Source organism: Antrostomus carolinensis, unplaced genomic scaffold (genome assembly GCF_000700745.2).
Source record: "Antrostomus carolinensis isolate BGI_N321 unplaced genomic scaffold, ASM70074v2 scaffold9537, whole genome shotgun sequence".
NCBI classification, from domain to species: domain Eukaryota; kingdom Metazoa; phylum Chordata; class Aves; order Caprimulgiformes; family Caprimulgidae; genus Antrostomus; species Antrostomus carolinensis.
Window position 1 is genome coordinate 14,629 of NW_010329499.1, and position 20,710 is coordinate 35,338.

Below are 20,710 nucleotides of genomic sequence, written 5' to 3' on the forward strand. Positions count from 1 at the left end.
CAGGCAAGTTTATAACATTGGATGATTCCAACCTCCTCCTCCTCTGTCCCCCTTTCTGCTATTAAAAAACAAACATGATACCCTGTCAGTTTGCTCCACATTTCAGTGAGGCAGCTCAAAAGTAACAAACCGTTCCCTGAGTACAGGAAAAAAAAAAAAAACAACAAAAAGAAACCCCAAAAAAACACTAGAATAACTTTTAAAGGAGGTAGTATAAAACAGGAATTGCATGGGTTCAAGGCAGTAGCAGTACTGACCTTTTTCAACAGACTCTTCAACTAAAGCTCTGGCTTTTTTATTTCTCATGGTAGCCTAATCAGAGTTTTAGACTGGCATGTGGGTAAAGTCACTCCCTGAGCTAAAATTCCTGGCTAACAGGACACTAGGCAAAGGCAAGGAGCAGGGCTGCATCCTAACAACAGCTCTGAGACACAGGATGCCAATATCAGCACTCAAAGCTGGGTAAAAATGAACTATAAACTCACGATACAGTTTACTTAGAACATCTAAGAAGCATTTAAGGCATCTTTCTGTACTCCAAAGCAACTTTATGAATACTAAAAAGGCATAAGGCAAATCAGTAATTTCTTAATATATAATGCAAGGCACCATTGCTAAGAAGTACTGCGATACTGGAATGCTCAGCATTATTATCTATTCCATGACTCTCGGGCAGAGCCAAACTGTTTGGAAATGCTGAATACTTCTTCATTTTGCCATGCTTTTTAGCATTAACTGTCAATAAAGGGGCAACATTTGTCACTGTGGGGAACCCAACATGTCCCAGAGCCCTAAGAATATAGCATACAACCTGTCAGCAGTTGCTGGCACAAGTTTCTTGGGGAAAGGCACTGACTTAGGCTTACTGGGTTTATGAGAAATCAAGAGGTACAAAAGCTTTCATCTGGCTGTATAAGTGGAAGCACCAACTCCAGTTTTCCCAGTTTTTAACATCCTCTGTGTCAACCACCTTAAATCATCACATTTTATACTCTGAGGTTTCCTTCTTTTAAAGACAGAGCTTCAGCTAAACAATCTTGTTCACCGACCTATACAACTCCCTGATCACTGGGCGCACACACATGCGCACACACACACACACACACACATTCTACACACAACTGAAAACAAACAAACAAAAAAAAAAGAAACCCAAAATAAAACAACACTACTAGGAAGTATCATCAGTTCCATAGCTGAGACCAACTAGAACACAAACGAGGTAAAGCAGTCGTCATTCAGAGTTCACCTCTCGGCGAACTGAGGTAGATAGTCAGCAAAAGGGCCAACAGCCTTCCCTTTGCTCCACTGACATATTTTTAACTTCAGTCAGAAATCTTCACTGTCCTTTCACATTTGTTGATCACTGAACATTCAAAATGAGCGAGTTTTAAAAAACAAACAAAACAAAACAAAAAAAGGAAAAAAACCCCATTCAACAAAAATGTGGGATCACCTGCTAGGTTATCAGGCTTTCCACAATAAAACTTTGGCTCCCTGTTCATTGTCCTTCGAACAGACATACACTGCAAGAATGTCTGGCGTGGCCCTAGTGATGTCAGTTTTGCACTGCAGAGTGTATCTGAAGAGGTGAGGTAGGAGTCTGGTCAGTAGCAAACGGCAGAGGAGACTCTGTGCAGTTACTTATGTCAGGGCTCATCATGTTCATACCCAAGTCACTGCTTACAAAAGGACTGGCAGTGGGAGGGGTGGCACTTGTCACAGAGGAGAGGTGTATCTCATCGTTGGACTCATGAGAAAATCTTCCAGAGTCACCAGTCTCGTGGCTTCCTTCACTGTTGGCTGAATGCTCCGTATCAGCAACAGCACTGAATGGCACCTGGAAATTAGACTGCTGGCCAGGAGAGCTGGGGGAGTCATCCTCACTGATCAGCACAGTGGTGCCTGGCTGATACAGACACACCGCCTGGACAAATCTTCTCTGAGGCTACATAAAAAGCAGAGAGGAAAAAGGTTGTTCAGCCTCTAAAAAGCTGAGCTGTAATTTGAATTTTTACTGCATTTCCTATCTCCTATTCCACCAGAGTGCCTCTAGCAGCATTGGCTTGGAACAATCTGTGCTTTCTTACAGAAGGTTAAAAAGAATCAATCTCAAGTCTTGCTTATACTTTTCTCTTCCATAATAGATGCAATAATCCCTTCTAGCTAAGCATGGCTAATCAAGAATGATTTCACTGGAGAGACCCGAATGGTATTTTAAAAACATACTTGGTAAAGCTCTTTCCCATCCCTTCATGCATATTCTTTAAGCATTACTCCTTGGGTGGTAGCAAATATTTTGCTTATAGAGGCATGAGAAATATGCAGCTGCTTCTGGAAATATTTTGGAATACAAATTTACAACATGGATATCAAGACTTCCTATCCTTAAACATACAAGAGGACAATAAATGTTACAATGCAATAAACATTAGTTAGATGCCCCGTAGGTATGAATTTGCATTATAATGTTCAGGATTTGGTTTAACACTTCAGTTTTAAACTGCTATCTTTTGCATCCAAATAGCAAATATATCCAGAGCAACAATTTCAGAAGCCAGACAGTTCTAGCTCAGATTCTCAATTTCTTCAGTACTTTGGGTAAATAATTTATTTTCCCTCTTTTGGTTTCTCTTCAGCAAACAAAGTTTTAGCTGTCAAGGTAGGAGGGGATTCTTTGTATTTTTTATGTTATTTTTCTTATAAATACATATTTAATTTGCATTTATATTTATACAAAGTCTCTGCAGATGTAGTACTGTAGATGCTGTGCACAGACCCAGTACACAGAAATCCTTTTGCTCACAGATAAAAGGGCACAGGCAAGAAAGCAATCCGTTAACAGTGAAGAGTTACGATATCTGACCACTTGGGATGGGAAATGAAACTTCCGTAAGACTTTACTACAAGGTAGAACACCATCAAACTTAGCACAACTGAAACTATCCAGTTAAAACTTAGACCACTAATTATGCTTTTCAATAAATAGAAAGCTACATATCTTCCTTTGCAAACACATGGTATTACAGTAAAGACTGTGTATCTCTGCCCATTAGACCAATTACCTCCTCAGTCTTCATCTTCTTAGTATCTTGGAAGAACAGCCACCTCTTCTTGCAGTTAGCCTTTGTGACAGGCCCATAGCTGTTAATAATCAGATCAGATCCTCCCTACAACAGAGGGAGACACACAGACATTTATTTTAACAAACTATTCTAAGATACTTGACAATATTTTTCTATTCCTACCTACTGGCTCCTTGAAAAGGAAGATGAATGAAAATTTAGTGCTACATGACTACGTTTTTGTGGTCTGGTATTCATCTACTGCTCAAGATGAGTCAAGACTAGATCTACTAAATCTGGCAAGCCCACATGCCAGACCCAACAGCTATAAAACTGCAAACACAGCAAAATATTCCAGTTGCTGCTTTTGCTCTACTACTTTGAATGTGACCATTCATAGCCATAGCGTCTATGCCTGTACTGGGCTCCATTTCCATTTCCCAGCTCTTCCATATATCCTTAGGGAGCAGCTCCATGCACGTTTGCAGCGTGTACAGAACAATCCTTACATCGGTATGTTGCGTGTGAAAGTAAGGCTGTTGTGGCTTTGTCACACTGACTCCTGGACTGTAAAATTCTACACATCCACTGATACATCCTGCCATCTAGATTAATTTACAGTTTGACCAAATACAAGTTTAAAAAATGCAACATTGTCTTACCAGTAAATATACAGAAAAATACTATTTTATTTAATACCTACTTAGTGTCATACTTGACTGCATCTTGCACAGGCACTTGCTGAACTATGTGCTGACAAGGACTCTCTCACCTGTCTCCTTGGACTAGCAGAGGCCCCCTAGGAGCTCTAAATCTATGGAGCTTCTATCCTTTGATCCTGTGCCAGAGCCAAACTGCAATCTGCAGAGTACAGTGTACGACAAGTTTACGGAATCAGATCTCTAGCTGAACTTTAAGATAAGTCTTGAAAATTTGACCCTGGATTGCCAAACTTTTGCTTGTCCCATTAAAAAAAAAAAACAAAACTGCTGTGGATTTGTAGCGTACATATTTTACTTTTGATAAGGACTCAGATGTTATAGCAATGTATTCTAAAGAAATATTTCTGTTTGGGAGTGAGTAAAGCTCACAGTACCTTGGCATCGATGAAGCTGTTTCCCACTATCATTGGCAATAAGGATTCTTCATTCTCTGCTATTCGTTCAATACTCTTCTCCACCTCATTAGCACTGGCTAATGAGATGCTGGTATGTGACAGCTGGTCAGTGCTTTGCTGCACAGGTTTAGGAGCAGATGTTTTCCTACAGTGTTAAGCAGGAAAAAATTGACCCACAGGAAAAAAATAAAAAAAAAAAAATCAAGGATAAACTTCAAAGCTATTGTTAATCAAGTAATATTAGTATATTCTTGGCATTTACATTTTGTTATATGATACTCCTAAATCTCATGGAATTTAAATGTTATTGCTTGTGATAAAAATAACATCTGCTTCCAGTTAATCATACACAGTAGGCTACAAGCTTATGTGCAGACAGGAATTTTCATGATTAGTAATATTACTTGGAGGAAGTAACCACTAATGATATTAAGACCTTTCTATGATGAGAGAGACTGTCTCCCAGTCCATATTTTTTCCTGCATCTATGCTAAAATGCCCTTGTTACTAAAATAAACTTTCAGGCAGTTGTTTAATTTATTATTTCAAGTAACTTGTATTTGTTCTGATCCCAAAGTTATGGGCAGAGTCCCTGGGCCAGTTTATACCCCATAGCAGCTGATGACAAGACAGACAGATGGTGGCTTGCACCACTGCAAAGAAACTGCACCAGGGAACTGCTTTGTGTCAGAGTTCCTCTTATCCAGCAACACCAGAGGGTTAAAGCCTTGCAAACCAGGTCTGGGCAGGCTGGAGGGTTAAGCAGGAGGGGCAGATGATGTAAAGCAGCATGCTTATTTGACGCAAAATGTGTTTTCTTATTTGGAAACACGCCTCATACTCAGTGGTCAAAGCACCACTGACTCCCTCTGCAGATTCTTCCTTCTTTTCACTGGAGAAGAGGCTCAGGTAGAGCAGTAAGAGCCAACAAAATGCTTTGTTTCTACTGCTGGTAGGAATAGGTGAAGAGACAGAGTACTTCAGAGAACTTAACACTCTTCTAGAAGAAGGCATGTCCCAGGAATCAGTGCACTGAGAAAGAGCTCAGTCTTCAAGAACAAAAACACACCTGGCTTTACTGCGATAAATTAAGATCAGGATGCAGATAAGGATGCAGGTCAAGGCTATGCAGACCCCGACAACAATGCCAGTCATTGATTTCTGGTCCAGATGATAATAGTCAGAAAAAGCTGTCGCAAAAAAGAACATAGAAAGGCTCAGTAAATAAGAAGAGTTACCCCCTGCTCCCTGTCAGGAAATTAATACAGTCACAACCACAGAGACATATGCTTCCTTTTAATGAGATTTCCAGACCTTCTCTGTCATACATTTTGACATTTTTAAAAATAAAATTTGTAGACCAAACAGAGGAGTGTATGCAGTCCTGGTGTGGAAGGGGAAGAAAGGACTGCCCCATACCACAGCCCGTTCGGTGACCTACAACACGGAGCAGAGGAGCTCTCTCCAGCCCTTTCCTTACAGTGTGCTACTAGACAACTAAGGGAAGAGGCTTGGAGATTTCCACCACTGTCACCTAGGAGGGTTGACTTTGGTTTATGCTTTGACATCATATGTCTATTAACCTAATCCTGAGGGTATGACTCTCTTTGCTTATTCAGGCCTAAAATATAACTGAATTCCAGGAAGGAGAAAACCTGAGCAAGAAAAATCCCTGTGTTTTAATCACAATTCAATGTGTAACAATAAGGAAAGGTTAAAAGATTCATGTAACTGAATAATAACTAGCTGTTGTCTCCCCAGATAGCTTTAAAATCTGTAACAAGTCACCAAGATAAATCCTCTTTTATGTCAAAGACAATGTGTTTTTCCATTCTTATATGGAGAAACCACTGATGTTGCCTTAATTTTCACGAGGTAACACATAGTTTTCCCCAAAGAGCTGCAGGTGGGGCTGACTTCTTTGGTGAAAATACACGCTGGTATATCACTGACTGACGGGTTGATTGGGATTGCTGGAATACCAGGAACTAGCAAATTTCAACAGATTCATTTGAGACACCATCTCATCTCTGCTGGGCTGTCTGGTTCTATCTGACCTAGTGCTACTGATATCTCAAGCCAAATAAAGGACTTAGAGGAAATGCCTTAGAAGAGTGGCTGCAAAGTTGATATAAAATTGAAAACAGTTATGTATTCTCATTTGAAAGGCAAACTTCCAGCTTCTGAGCAGAAGAATTAAACCAGCTCTGAGTTGAACTGAGATAAAAATTCCAAAATTATTTCATTTAGAAGAAAACGCTACACTGTTGGGACTGCCTCACATAAAACAGAATGGTTTGCCCAGGAAGCAGTTACAAGCTAAAACAAGAGGGATCTTTCTTACTAGTACTTGTGACAGCAGTAATTAAAAAATTGCTACTGACTTGTGGAATCTTCCGAATCCAAGCGTTTAGGTCTCTGATTAGACTCTGATGTCTCCTTTGGCAGGACAGCAAGTTCCACCGCATTCGAGAAGGGTCCTTCTCCCACTTCATTGGAGGCTGCTATTTTGACCAAGTAGACATTTCCTGCTACAAGGTTTTCCAGCAAAGCCATGGTCATTGCCCCTGTTAAAAGATTTGATAAATGGTTCCAGTTAGACAAAACCTGTGGGAACAGACTGACATTTAGACATTGGGACTTAAGCTTTATTTCCAGTAAAACCTCCAAATCTTGTTTGAAGATTGTGGTCACTTTCATATGTTCTAACCTGCATATACAGGGTACAGAACGAACACAGGGGTTGCCTGCTTGTCCCTTCTGTTCTTTCTCTCTGTACTGCTTGAACACGGCACACTGTGAAGTGCCAGTATAGTTCAAAACCAAGAGTCAAGTATTGGCTACAATACACAACATACTAATCCTAAATCTAGCACTACCGCATTTCAGTGTGATAGCGTTTTTGTTGTGATCATATCTGTGCGGAGATGCTCCCAGCATCAACCAGGCTTTCAGGCACAGAAAGCAGAATGTTAGACCTCTCTCATACACTAATCCATGTGCCTCTCCTAGATCCACTGTATCCTGAATGTGAATGAAAATTGTCATAACAAAATAATTCAGGTTCAGTTTATCAAATTTCAGGTCTAGTTGGTAAAATTAACAGAACAGATTGGGAAGAGTCCATTATACCATGCTTTTAAAATAAAATTAAACCCTATTTAGACCTGCGTAGGCTTCCTTGATTACTGTGCATGTAAGCTATGCTACTAAAAATATTACAGAAAATGTCTTTCTTACATGCTAAGGATACATTTCCTAAAGTCTGTGAAGGCAGGAAAAACAGATTAAGAACATAAATAGGATTCACTTGCATCGTCCTTAGACAGGCAAAACTCCTATCAAAGTCAATGAGAGCTTTGCCTGTCTAGGGACTCCAGACTGCTGCTTAAAATTCAATTCCTTTCTAAAATGCCTATGTTTCTTCCTACCACAGAAATATATTGCTTTTCTTAAAAAAAAAGTGGCAGTTACAGGACTAAATCTATCCCTTGTTCTCTTTCACATATTCCATTCTCTTTGTCAGACTTAAGTCTAAATTTCAACCTTTCAAATCAGTTTCAGAAGTCAGAATTTATAGTATCATGGGAGCGTATAAAATAGAAGGTGGTTGTGCTGACAGAAAAGATTATACATTTGGCGAACAGGAAGTTACTTCAAAAGCTATTTCAGCTCTTGCACAAAAAAAAAACAACCCCACCAAAAAACAAAAAACAAACGCTGAAAGCATCTGAAGTAAAATGTCAGGTATCTGTAACCAAAGGAGCTGCAATATTTAGCACCAGCAAGGGCGAAAGGTCACGATTCAATATTACAGGCTCTTTCCCACTAGCTCCTTTCAAATCTGCTGCATTGCTAAAGTAAGTAAGCACTTTGTACTGATTTACTGCACGCCAAGTGTGTAAAGGCTGTAACTTCTGATCCGCTTGAAGAGAAGTAGGGAAAAGGGGGGAGGTGGCTGGAAGATAATTCACAACACAAACTGGCAACAAAATGCAGCGGTATTTTTTAATTCTGCCATGGCTAACACAAGCTCAGTCCAATTACAGGGTTTTGTTTTTTAAGTTAGTGGATTGGTAGAAATTTTAATGCATAAACTAAAGTCCATGCTAGAACTTTTATACATGGTAGGGTTGGTTTGTGGGGTTTTTTGTTTTGGTTTGGTGGGGTTTTAAAATTTTTTTATTTGGGGGCATGTCTTTGGGGGAGGTATGGGAAAGGAATGGGGTTAAGATTTCACAGATCTTCTGCAGAACAAGTTTAGTGTCATTCTCTCCAACACTTTCAATATGGGAACACATGAAAATGTTTACTGTTATTGCCATTCCCTCATCCAGTATATCTATGGTAAAATACTATTTAAGATGCTGTTCTGCTCCACCAAAGGCAAAGCAGCATTGCCACCTTTCAGAATGGCTGCTGGTCCTTCATCCTCTCTTCAGGAGCAGCACAAAGAACAACCACTGTCTTTGAACCAAAACTGTTCACTCTCACTGATGGCAACACGAGTTGTCCTCTGTGAGTGCACTTGTTAAGTTTTATTAATTTTCTCCACAGAAATTTTAAAGCCTTGCTCTCTGCTCAACTAAGCTTTCAGCCATGAAACAACACAGAACAACAAAATAGTAACTCTTCCTTGGCAATCCTCTTAAATAAGCTACTTAAGCACATGACTTTACTCTGGAACACTGAGCTTCCCTCTCTGGTTTAATACATTATTAGAACATTATCTACTCTGAACTGCTTTTGTCTATTTTGAATACCAACCAAACAGTAAGTGCCTTTTTTCTTTTTTCTCACTATAGTAGAAATCTGTTCTTGATGCAGCTCTTCAAATCATAGTATTATTCCAGAAAGTGCCAATAAAAATTTAGACTGTATCTACATCTAGTCACAAAGACGTGACTGCAGTTCATATCACCATACCTGAGTTACTGTTAGATTAGCTAGCAGGGGCTCAGCAGAAGAACAGAGCCAAAGAGTTAAATTGAATTTGCAGAGCAATTTACTGGGAGTAGGGAAAAGTTCATTAAGCAAACTGAGCTAGCTGAATTGGCAGTGGTCGAAAGAAATGTATAAACCCACACAGCCGCGTTTATAAATTTATTTCTGGAGCGCAAGGCATCTGAGAGACTTCGGATTTGAAAGAGTGCATTTACAAAATGAAACCCTCACAATCATGGCTACAACAGAACTAAGATGAATGTAACTGGATTTATGAAACATTTTGATTCACATGTACACACTGGGCTCACAGCAATACAGACAGCCCCTCTCCTCCCACCTTCTGAGTATTAATTACTTTTCAATACATTTTCATTGCAACTATGGGAATAATAATTCTAACTTTTATGTGAACATTTATATTAATTTCTTTCTTATTGTAGTCCAAGGGAGCTGAAAGTAACAAAGCATCTTATAAGCAGCATCATTGTTTGTCCGTTTCATTGGTTTATGATTTTTAGTTTACCTTCTCTGTGCAACACTTGCCATTCCCCAGCAATCCAAGACTTCCTGGATGCATAAAGGATAGTATATCGTGTAACAACTGTTTCAGGACCATCAGGTGGCTTCCAGGAAACCAAAGCAGTATCATCCTCTATCAAAGTCACCTTTACTCCTACTGGAGGGCCAGATGGTGCTGTGAGAACAGTAACACAATGCTATTAGGCTAACCTAATTTACATGCAATTAAATTGCTCAGAAAGAAACTGATGTGCAGACCTAATGGCTACTGCTACATCCCACATAAACAACATATAAACAAACACATACTGCTCCTCAAGAGAAACTCTCCTGTTTCTGATCTGGTCAATAGCTTAGATTTTGTAAAATCAAATTTCATCTTTTTCCTTCAACTCCAGAAGGAAGCAGTTACGGATAAAACACTACATTGTTACTCTGTGAACAGGCACATCCCAAACACTACAATGCTGAGAACACGAAACTGAAGTTTTTTGTTTTCACTGACCCAAGCTGGCAGCAAAGCAAACCAGCAGCTAGGGCAGGAGATGTGTAATGTTCTTACAGTTTCTAAAACTTTTGGGTTTTAAAATATGTTTTCATAATGCCTATGAATCAGCCATGCCTCTTCAATACATATTTTAATTTTTTTATTTAAGTTATTTCCACTCAGTAGTTGCTAATGGTGTAAGTATATCACATTTTATAATAAAAAGCATTGCTGATTTTAGAAAGATTTTGAGAAAGAATTCCACAGTCCCAGAACAAGGATTTTCCTGACAGCATTTTTCTCTCTCTCATTGAGAAGAGCAGTATCTGTATCTCAGAGAAAAGTATTTCTCTCTCCTACAGACAGCTTAAAATCAATAAGCAATTTTTCAGGCCATTTGTTTTACAGAGGTTTCTTTTTAGAACTATGTAGTCCTCTCCTAGTACCTTACCTTCTGGAAGGGTAGTATGGTAGACTACTGGACTCCAGGGACTGGAGAGCTGGTCAACATGCAGCCGAACTGCAAATTCATACATGGTTTTTGGCTCAAGACCTTGAACTAACATGTGTGTCTCTGACCTGTACAGATGAAGGAATAAAATAAATTTAACAGCAGCAGTTGACTTGAAGATCCCAAACTCAAATGATATCTCCTAGTCACCACGAGTAGATTGTCACTGTCAGTTCAACACAGAACAAAGCAGTTCAAGTCCAGACACATCGTCCATCTGCACGATGGATGTCTACCTGAAAATGTGACTGTACTAACCCTGGAGCTCTCTGGAGGATATGGCGTCTGCTGTCAGTTAACTTGAGCACAAGTTTTTATAAAGGTTGTTTGAACAGCTGATGCACAAGCAAGTCCAAGAATATTATTGCCCAGATCACCCGTAGGAATCCCAAACTCGGCTCTTTCCACATTTGTCCATAGGACACTATGCTTCAGGCTGGTGTAACACTTAAACTACAACCAACACGACAGCTAAAAGGCACGTGCTCTTGGCTCCATCCACTTTTCCTGGATCTGCTTCTCAGTTCACAGGCTATGTGTGCAACCTCCCCCTCCACTCATGGCCTCTATCATCTCATGTTCATGGGTTCTCTGCAGAATATGAATGTTGTAGTCATCTTGTAGTCATAGTTGGTAATTTATTAATTGTAAAATTGATTATATTAATTGTAATATCGCAAGTTACTATTTGATCACAAAGTCAGTTGTAGACATTCTGCTTTACTTTGATTCTGGGGGTGGGGAGAAATCTTTCACATACTCTTGGGTTAATTCCATATGAAAATACCCAAATTGAGATTCAATCTCAATTTAAAGTGGTGTTACTCTACAGATACTGCTTTATTAAATCTTAGTATTTCAATCTTCTATACTGCAAAGGCAGTCACCAATGTTTGCAATAGTTTCATCCCATCACAAAAAGCAGCATTCATTCCTATACTCCACAGTGCACGCTAAGATTTTTACATGGTGATTATACTGCATCTAATCGTTAAGTCAGGAGTTATGCAGCAGGGGATGTGTTCTTTGGAGAGAAAACCATCAATATTAGGAAGGAAACTATCTTTTAAGATAGCATTTATCTTATTTAGAGGGCTTGAGTAAACCCACATATGGATTCCCTCAGCAGCACCATGGCCCTCAGCATAGGCAGTCACAATGGAGCAAAGTCGTCTGCTCCCATACTGCCTGGGCAGAGGGTTGAACACTAAGCCCAGGCAGAATTTCTTCCCTGTTCTGTGGATCACACTTTGCTTCTCTGAAAAGCAAGCTATCGTTCCCACTCATCTTTCTCCTGGCAGGGTGCCACACTGTCAGGAATGCGGCATTCCCACAATAACACGCTCAACCCCTCAAAACTCAAAAATTCTCATTTCCAGTCTTAAAATCAGCCACTGGACTAAGTCCTATCTTTGCCCAGACAAGCTACCTATAAAACAGATAATTGCTTTTGTTTGGTTGAAGAAGAGCTTAAAACTAAATGCAACTTAGCTAAAAATCCATTAAAAATTCAAGAGCTCATCCAGGGATCCAACATAAGGATCACAGGTAGGGAATTAAGCTGTGCTACGAACACATCTTAAATAACCCAAGAAACAGAACTAGCAGCCACTGGGTAAAACACACAGTCCTCTAAGGGAGATAAAAGGTGTTTCAGTAAAAAGCAATTAAGAGAGGGCGGGAAGAGTAGAAACTGAGTGGGAAGGATCTGGAAATGAGAAACGAGGACTCATTAGTAGAGCTGCACTTACGTTTGAAGGTAGAGAACCAGAGAAGCATTCTGCAGCCCCACTGGGTTGCAGCGGATTGTGTAGTTAATGACTTGTGCAGATGTAAAGGCAGGCTTTCCCCAGTGAAGGTAGATAGAAGATGAAGTGTTAGCTTTAGCATAGAGGTGGTGAGGGGGTGGTGGTGGTGGCACCATGCGATCACGGACAGCTGTTTAAAACAAAAAAGGAGCATGAATTATTTAATGAACTGCATACAGATACTGGTAAGATTAAGAGACAGGTCTGAGCCCACAGCTTTAGATTCAAATCTGCCCCTGCACAGCACTACCTGGTATTCAGACCCAGGTATCTGGTTTAAGCTATAAAAGATCCCTCCTAACCCAATACATGTCACATATTACTTCTGTAGTCCCACTTGTTCAGTCAAAACCAAAACGATAAACACAGACAAGGGAGAGAGATAAATCTCTCATAAAATACGTGATATGTCACTGGTTAGATGATGCAGACAATCCAGTAGTGGAAGAAAATGTGCTTGGTAGCTATCTTGTTTCCTCAGCTGCAGTTCATGAACACAGGAGACTCAGTTGCAGGATGACTAGGACAGTATTTGTCACAGATATGATCTTTCTGATTCTCTGCTTTACACTGAATTAATTGATTATTTATAGGTTAAAAACACAGAGCTGCTGGAACCTTGAAACAGCTCAGCTCTTAATAAATTCTTCATGTACCTACAACACTTACAGACACATCCTGGAGTGCTGACTGTTTGGTCTGCCTGATAACCTTCTTCCATACTGTTATATGCCAGCAGCCTTACATGATATTTTCTTCTAGGATCTGCACAAAGAAGAAAAGAATAATTAGACTTTTTTTTTTTTTTAAAAAAAGGGATTTTCAGACATCCATAGATAGGGCGATAACTTGATTCTCCTGCAAATTTTGTTCAAAACTTGCCCGCCATAATCAGCAGACTGATGAATAGGCTGGATGCCTGGAAGCCTGTCTTTTCTCCAGCCCTGCAAATTTCCCTGAATCTTTGCCCAGACTGCACTAGAATCAGTCACATTCTCTCCCAGTCTTGCTTCCAATACCCCAAAACAGAAGTTTGTAACAGAAATCAGTGGGAGTAGGATAAATATCACACTTCTATCTGTAACAGAAATCAAACCCTCACAGCTACAGAGCTAGATTTAATAGTACTATTCAGCACATTTATAGTGCTTTTAGTCTATAACAAAGATTTGTTAAAGCAAACAGCATGAGGTCCACAGAAATCAACATTTATTCCTGGATAAGCAGGCTGTAATGAAGCAGGGCAATCAAAGTAAAGGCAGGAAGACAGGACGCAGCATAGAAATGGGAAATGTTTTGGTTCCAGGTTCCTAGAGGAGATATTCTGTGAAACAACAGTGATTGTTAATAATATTTTTGACTAACAACTTCCACTTCCACATGTTTTCTTGAAAGCTGGTTCTGGCATTCTTAGAGGGTCACTGTTCCTAGCTTGAAGGGTCTCCCTATTTCCCTTTCTCTGGCCATGTCTCTGCGTACCCATATTGCAGTTTGCAGCTTCTCTCAGTTCTGTTAATGATGCAATGGCCTTGAGACAAGTGAAAAATTACTACAGAGGAAGGAGTTAGAAAGGGGCCTTGAGCTTTCTGTAAGTGGAGATAGTGTGGGGTACCCAGATGTGGTCAGAAGGGCAGCAAAGTACCAGAATGGCTGTACTGCTTCTCTGCAGTGTACTCCCTTGCAATGGTATTTGCGACAAATCCCTTCTATACAATGGTGATTTGCAAGGTGGCAGCACTTGCTGCTAGTACCTACCAGCTCTTCTGGTTCAGCTAAACTTCACCCAGCACTGATGGAGTTATTAGGACATTTTCCTCTTCTATTATTGTTCTTTCTATTAAGATTTTCAGAAGGTCTAGACAGATGATAATCTTTAATTCTTTTTTCCTTGCCCTAAAATACCATAATATTATCCCTTCACAAAAGAAGCTGTCTTCATTTTAGCTGAGATTTGGCATGGCCTCTCTCATGAAATAAACAGGAACACAAATCTCTGACATTTCCTCACCACAAATAGGACTTTTGCTTACATCAGATCGTTAGCTCCCTCTGCAGTCTCTGCACCAGCAATACAATCTTAACAACTCGATGTTTCCGTAAAGACAGCATAGTAATTCCATGATAATGCATTTCGTAAAATCTTTTCATATTTATTTTGAAATAGACAATCTTTTTGTGCTGTAGTTACCAACATCATGTTTAAATGAAGTATCGCTAGGTTGAGTGTACATCTTTATGTATGTTTATTTTTAAAATACTATTTTAACAAAATCTAAATATAGGTGTAAAGGAAAAGGGGCTCTTAAATTTATATCAAAGTATTTCTTTGATATGTTTAACACTAATGGTAGAATAGGCAAGAGGAGCCCATTCCCATTTTCCAAATAGACTTTAACATCACAAGTAGACAACATAAATAGCAAAATGTCAAAAAAGAGGTTTTTCTAAACTAGAGTAAAATTGTCATTTGTTTTGAGGTGTTTTTCACTTTACATTATCACTTTAACAACAGATGACATCAGTTGTTCCTAGCCAACAAATTATATTCAGATAAAAGGAGGAGATGGATACAAATATACAGAATAACCTTAAGCATGTGATAAAAGAAAATATGGAATTTAAATATCTAAAATTCAGAAAGGTAGTAAGATATTATATGTACATCATTGCAATCTCTTAAAAAATTTGTAAAAAAACTCAAAAGGTGTGTGAAGGGAAGGTGCATTTAAAAACACTGAGCCTAGCCGAAGATAACTGCACTTCAAAAGTGCCAAGTGATTTGAACACACTGAAATCAAGTTATGGAGACTTGAGGTGAATTACAGCATGCATCTCAGAAAGGAGGAGGTATACACCTTCCCAGGCTTCTTCGCTAAGCATACATTTATCACATAACTGAAATATACAAAAACACAGCCAACATTTTAAAAAGAGGCCATCAAGACATCTTTAAAATCTCATTAGAATTATGTGTTGGAGGCTGTTATAATAGTTGATTCTCCCATCTATTCTTAGAAAAAACTTGAATTCAGGTACTATTTATCAGGCCTTGAACAGATTCCACATAAACAGACTGCATCCAATCAGCCAAGTGCCACAGTCTGTCCTTTTCTTTACAAGTTCCTGCAGAAGAGATCCCTGCTGCATTTCCGCAAGACACAGGATGACAGACATGACAAATTATCAACCCGCCGAGCACCTTCAAAAACTCTGTGCCCTTTGAAAGTGGTCACCCAGAACTGATCATCTTCACTGTGAAATGGAGAATAGCAAAGGTCTAGTGCCCTGCTGAGCTGAATGAGGAGCCTGTGAGGTCTGTTTATCCTCATTGCTGCTGCTTTTTTTTTTTTTTTAAACCTGAATTCCTCATTAACACTTGATTGGGGAGGAGAGGAAGAATAACAGGATGTGGAAGAAAGGCAAAAATGTAACTCCCACAAAAAAATTCAAATGTCTTTGCAAAAACCACATTTTTAAAATCTTATTTTTATGTGTCTTTAACACTCAACACTTAGAAAAAGAGCAATATTAAATACCATTTATCTTACTCTTGTTTAATGCAAGAAGTTTCAAAAAGAATTATCTTTATACAGAAGAACCTGTTTAAAAATAAAGTCTCTCAACTAGTCTCTACCATCTAAAAAACAAGATTATTTCCACTTCATGACAGCATGGTTGAATTGGTAGCAAGACTAGTCCAATCCAAAAGCAATGTCAGATTTTTTTAGCTGTCACACATTACTGCTTCTGTGGTTGAAAAACCATCTGCTGGTATTTGTAACTGAAACACCAACTGAGGAAAGCTGCATTATGTACTGGCCTACGAAAGCCTAAATGTTATAATAATCTAAAAAAGACTTTTAAAGACACTGTACTGAGCAGCAAAAGAAAATGATGTAAAATTTGCTTCACAGGTTACATATATAACATCAGCAAAGACCAATTCAGAGTATGTGCTGAGATGCTGTTCCATGTCGATCATAGCTTCACCATATGCAAAAGATAATCAATAGCCAAAGCTCTGCCTGCAGTTACAACAAATATTTGCACACTATTTGTTTTATGAAGCAGGGGAAAATATTTTTTGTCTGAAGTAGCCTCTGTTTAGAATATTTTTAATAATGGTTAGCTTTGCTAACAGGCTTATGGTATGGTTTACTCCTCAATGGCAGTCCCAGTAGAAACTCGACATAAACACTTTCATCTAGCAGTTCATCAGCTGGATCAAACATTCAAAGCCAGACATATCCCTAGAGAGAAAACAAACTTCAGGAGCTTTCTTATCTTTAGCCACCATAGGTATCCTGAATAGTTTACACATAAATCATTGATAAAAGATTGGGGATAGCATGGCCACCTGGGGGGCGGACAGTCTCAAATTTAGCATATGCCATCCATGCACATTATGCAGCAACAGGAGGCTTGAGAGGCTCAGAAATCAGGGAAGCAAGTATTGAGGCCATCGGTTATGCTCTTAACAGGCCCAGGAGTAACACATCTTTCCACAGAAGATCACTGCTATTCAGAAACAAATTAGGTGCAGTGATTTACTCAATCCATCCAACACATAAATTCCATTTAAGTAAAAAAATGCACATCGAGAATTCACCTCCGCATTTTCAAAATTTCTCTGAACAGCTGGTAACACTAAGTCATTTCAATTAATTCTCTTGCAGTTGCAATTTGTGTAGTGGTTAAAGCTTGTTCCCAGACCTAAGGTGAACAGAAACAATTTTGTAGCTTCTTTACCAATTTTCTGAATTTTTTAAAGTTAATTTGTTTCTGTTGAATGTGGTTTGGTTTGGTTTTCTTAGTGCTGCTGGCATTAGGTTGTTGTAAAACTGTCACAACACCTACAGCTTTTTAATAGGCATTTTTATTGTTATTACTTAAATCAGCTGGTGGAAAGGACACAAAAACTACACTATACAAATCGAGAGGCCGGCACTGATGTTGATATAAACGTGCTAGAGCTAATTTATAAATTTTACTACAAGAACTTATCTGGAGTACACAGAGACTGTCTTAAAAGACATTATAGGCAGGATGTGATAAGCTAGCATAGCTTCACACAGCACAATGGATGTGCCTCACACACCCTTTTTATATAACCAGAACCTGTCAGTATTAAAAACACATGAATAATAGTTCAAGCACAAATTTCACCTCTGGTAATAACACTCCTATAAAATAAGAAACACAATAGGAAAAAGCTAAATATGCCTCATACTGATTAATTTCAAATTATCAGAATAGATACTGTCCCAAAAATCACTGTTTTACAGTTTACATAGGATCAGCCTAATTTTCCTGCAGCAGTCTGTGTAGGTAGGTCACTGCTCCCTGGTGATACTCTTCTGGAATCCCATATTCTGTCATTCCCTGTCCCACGACCTCTGCACATTCAACCCCAATAGGTCTTTCAACAGCAAAACACATGGGGGAGCCTTCTCTTTGTTTTGCAAGTCTATGAAGAGGTTCTACACCTTTCAGTAAAACTATGGCAAAGCCAAATACTGCAAGCATGAGCAAAAAAATTAAGTTGAACTGTCATTTAAAACACAGATTGTAACTTGGAAAAAACTTTAAGCATTGCAGTAGCTGAAGCTTGGTAGGAGTTCAGATGACAATGATTTACTTGTATATTTTTACTGTCTTAATACATCCTTGAGATATAATCTCAGAGATTATGTTCAGCTTCTCAGAAAGCAGACAGGAAGCTCATAGCAGTTACTGGTATTAATGCTGTGGAAACAGTCTCTTCAAGAAAAATATTACAGTGCACTCAGATGTTCCAACCCTGTTGGACAAGTCTGTGGCAAGTCATTTCATTTCCCAGCATGGAGGGAGAACCACAGCTGCTTATATGGCTGGATGCAAGAAACTGAGAGAAACTGCAAAAATATCATGAAGAATTGAGACTTAATTTGTTAGGAGGTCTGTTGCTCTACAGTTCACTGGAAATCCACATTTTATTGCATCAGCTCAAAGTTATACAGTATTATTTACTACTGCCATCAGCCTTGCTTCTACATAAATCTTCTATTTCTCTTTCAGTAAGGGGAGAAGTTACTACTACAAAGCAGCTGTCAGTCAGAAATCCTCATATTCAGATTTTCTCATTTTCTTTTCCAAAACTTAAGATTTTAATATGTTCAAATTATATCTATTTATTAGTTAAACATGGATTAAACATACAGAGCTCAGTTTTCAAAGCTTAGGAAAATATAAATGGTCTAGTAAATACATACACAATGGTAGGCAAAAGCAATTACAGAGTTGGTATCTTCTCATGCCAGAACTACTTTTAGTGTAAGTTGGTGTATTCCATGGAATTCATCGAGTTACTGTCTCAAAATTAGTTCTTCAGTTCTTCTGAAGCATTGAGACAAACACACAAAAACATATAAAACAATCTGGCATTGTTCCACAACAAAATAAATGGTGCTTCTGCTGACCCTTACTGGCTTCTGGGGGATCCACTGAATACCCAGGTTTTGCTGGCATGAGCGCTGTATCAGCTACCATTATTTGAAGGAAGGGGAGGAACGTCCTTCTTTGTTTTTTGAACCTCCTCTTCAAATGTTTTGAAGACATTTCCCTAGTGACAAAGGTGACATGGGGAGAGGAAGGAACATCTCTCCAACCAAAGTGGGTTTGTTCCATCTGGTAGAGTTATACCTCATTACTGCCAGATGGTGTCCTCATGCACTTCCAATGAACACAGCTGGAAAAACTAGAGGCATCAAAGATTAAATGCCTGTATTGGCAGTTAAACAACTAAAACAAAAAATGTGCTTCTCATCATTCTGCGGCGGTGAAGTACTTTTTAATGCAACAATCTCATTCTTAAATGACCAAGATTGCACAGACTGAACTTTTAGAAAAAGTTATTGAGAATAATAAATTCACTTCCATATTCACAATAGAACAAAAATTCCATTCTCAATGCATTCTGTTACATAATTAAAACTCTCTAGGTTTAAAGCAGCATAACAATAACAACACAGCCAATGCAAAATTGTAATCCATATACAATTCCATCCTCCCTTCTCAAAAGAATACACAGAAATGTGTATGTGCTGTCTTCCAGTCAGTTTTCTGCAAAAGACCAAACTGCATTTAATCCATTCAGATTTTGATAATTTGTCTTCATACGATTCTTCTATTCCAGGTAAATTTAGAGCATTAAAGATAAATATAAAACCTGTAACAGCAAGTTGCACAACTACATTGTACACACAAGACACAGTAACTACCTGTTCGTTCAGCTGAAGCTTATACTGAATACAAAACGAAGATTCCTAAATCAAGAGTGTTACAGAGTCGTGTTTGCTGATAATCAACACAGCCAAAATTTTGGCTTTCTGGCAAATGCTTCATAGAAAGCATCTGTTTACAGGCTACTTAGCCAAGGTTATGAGAGAGTGTAATATTGCAACCCCTAAAAGGGCCGTCATTGTTTCCTTCAGCTGCTGCATGTTTGTGAAGCTCCGAAGGCCTTGAAAGGAGCCAGAGCAGAGCCAACAGGTCAGGGCTAGATAAAATTAAGAAAGAATCCGAGGTCAGACCATGAAAGAACTTTTTCCTCCCTCCCCCATCCCTCCAAAACAGCGAGTCCACCTCCAGCAGCCTTTCATTCAGTCCTGATAAGAAGAGACAGCACTCCACAATCTGGATTTCAGATTTTTTAAGTCCTCTTTGGGGAGAGGAAAAGATAAGGAAGCCCAAAGAAAATGGATGTTTTACTATCATCTACTGTTGACTCTTTAAGGCTGGATACTGAACATACTTTCATACCCATTTTGAACATCTCCATTCTCAGCACTTTAAAAGGAAAATATTGATAGAAATAAAAGTACTGGGGGCTTTGTTCTTGTTTCTAAAAGAATTAGGATTTCACAGAATTTCCAGAGAAAAAGAAGCAAAAAAGTTTAGTGGCTTGATGTTCTGAGTTCAGCGACAAGAAACCTAAAAACACTTTCTTAAGCTGCATCCAATATGGGGATTTTAACAGTTGGGGAAGAGGAGAAGAAAAATATTTCTGTTTTAGTCTAGCTTACATACAAAATTTTAAATAATACTTTCTTCCTTTCTATTAAAGGTAGCAAAACCGCACTACACTCAGAAGGCTGAAAAAATGTTTGTTCTAAGGACAAAACTTCTGTGGCTAAATGTCCATTTTTAATTTAATCTTTTGTGCTGCTGGATTTTTTTGTGTAACCTACAGGTCCATTGTTGGGTAGTGGTCCGTCT

General features: G+C 38.8%; 1 protein-coding gene across 1 annotated transcript in view; it reads right to left on the bottom strand.

Moving 5' to 3' along the window:
* Positions 1–70: 70 nt before the first annotated feature.
* PRTG (protogenin) overlaps positions 71–20,710 on the bottom strand; it is a gene marked incomplete at its 5' end in the record, with an annotated part of 49,308 nt that continues 28,668 nt past the window's right edge. Inside the window, 9 exons of the mRNA XM_010172588.1 lie at positions 71–1,948; positions 3,066–3,170; positions 4,162–4,327; positions 5,252–5,372; positions 6,567–6,749; positions 9,653–9,823; positions 10,587–10,714; positions 12,398–12,584; positions 13,124–13,219. Coding sequence (XP_010170890.1) covers positions 1,559–1,948; positions 3,066–3,170; positions 4,162–4,327; positions 5,252–5,372; positions 6,567–6,749; positions 9,653–9,823; positions 10,587–10,714; positions 12,398–12,584; positions 13,124–13,219 — 1,547 coding nt within the window. The remainder of the gene's footprint in view (positions 1,949–3,065; positions 3,171–4,161; positions 4,328–5,251; positions 5,373–6,566; positions 6,750–9,652; positions 9,824–10,586; positions 10,715–12,397; positions 12,585–13,123; positions 13,220–20,710) is intronic.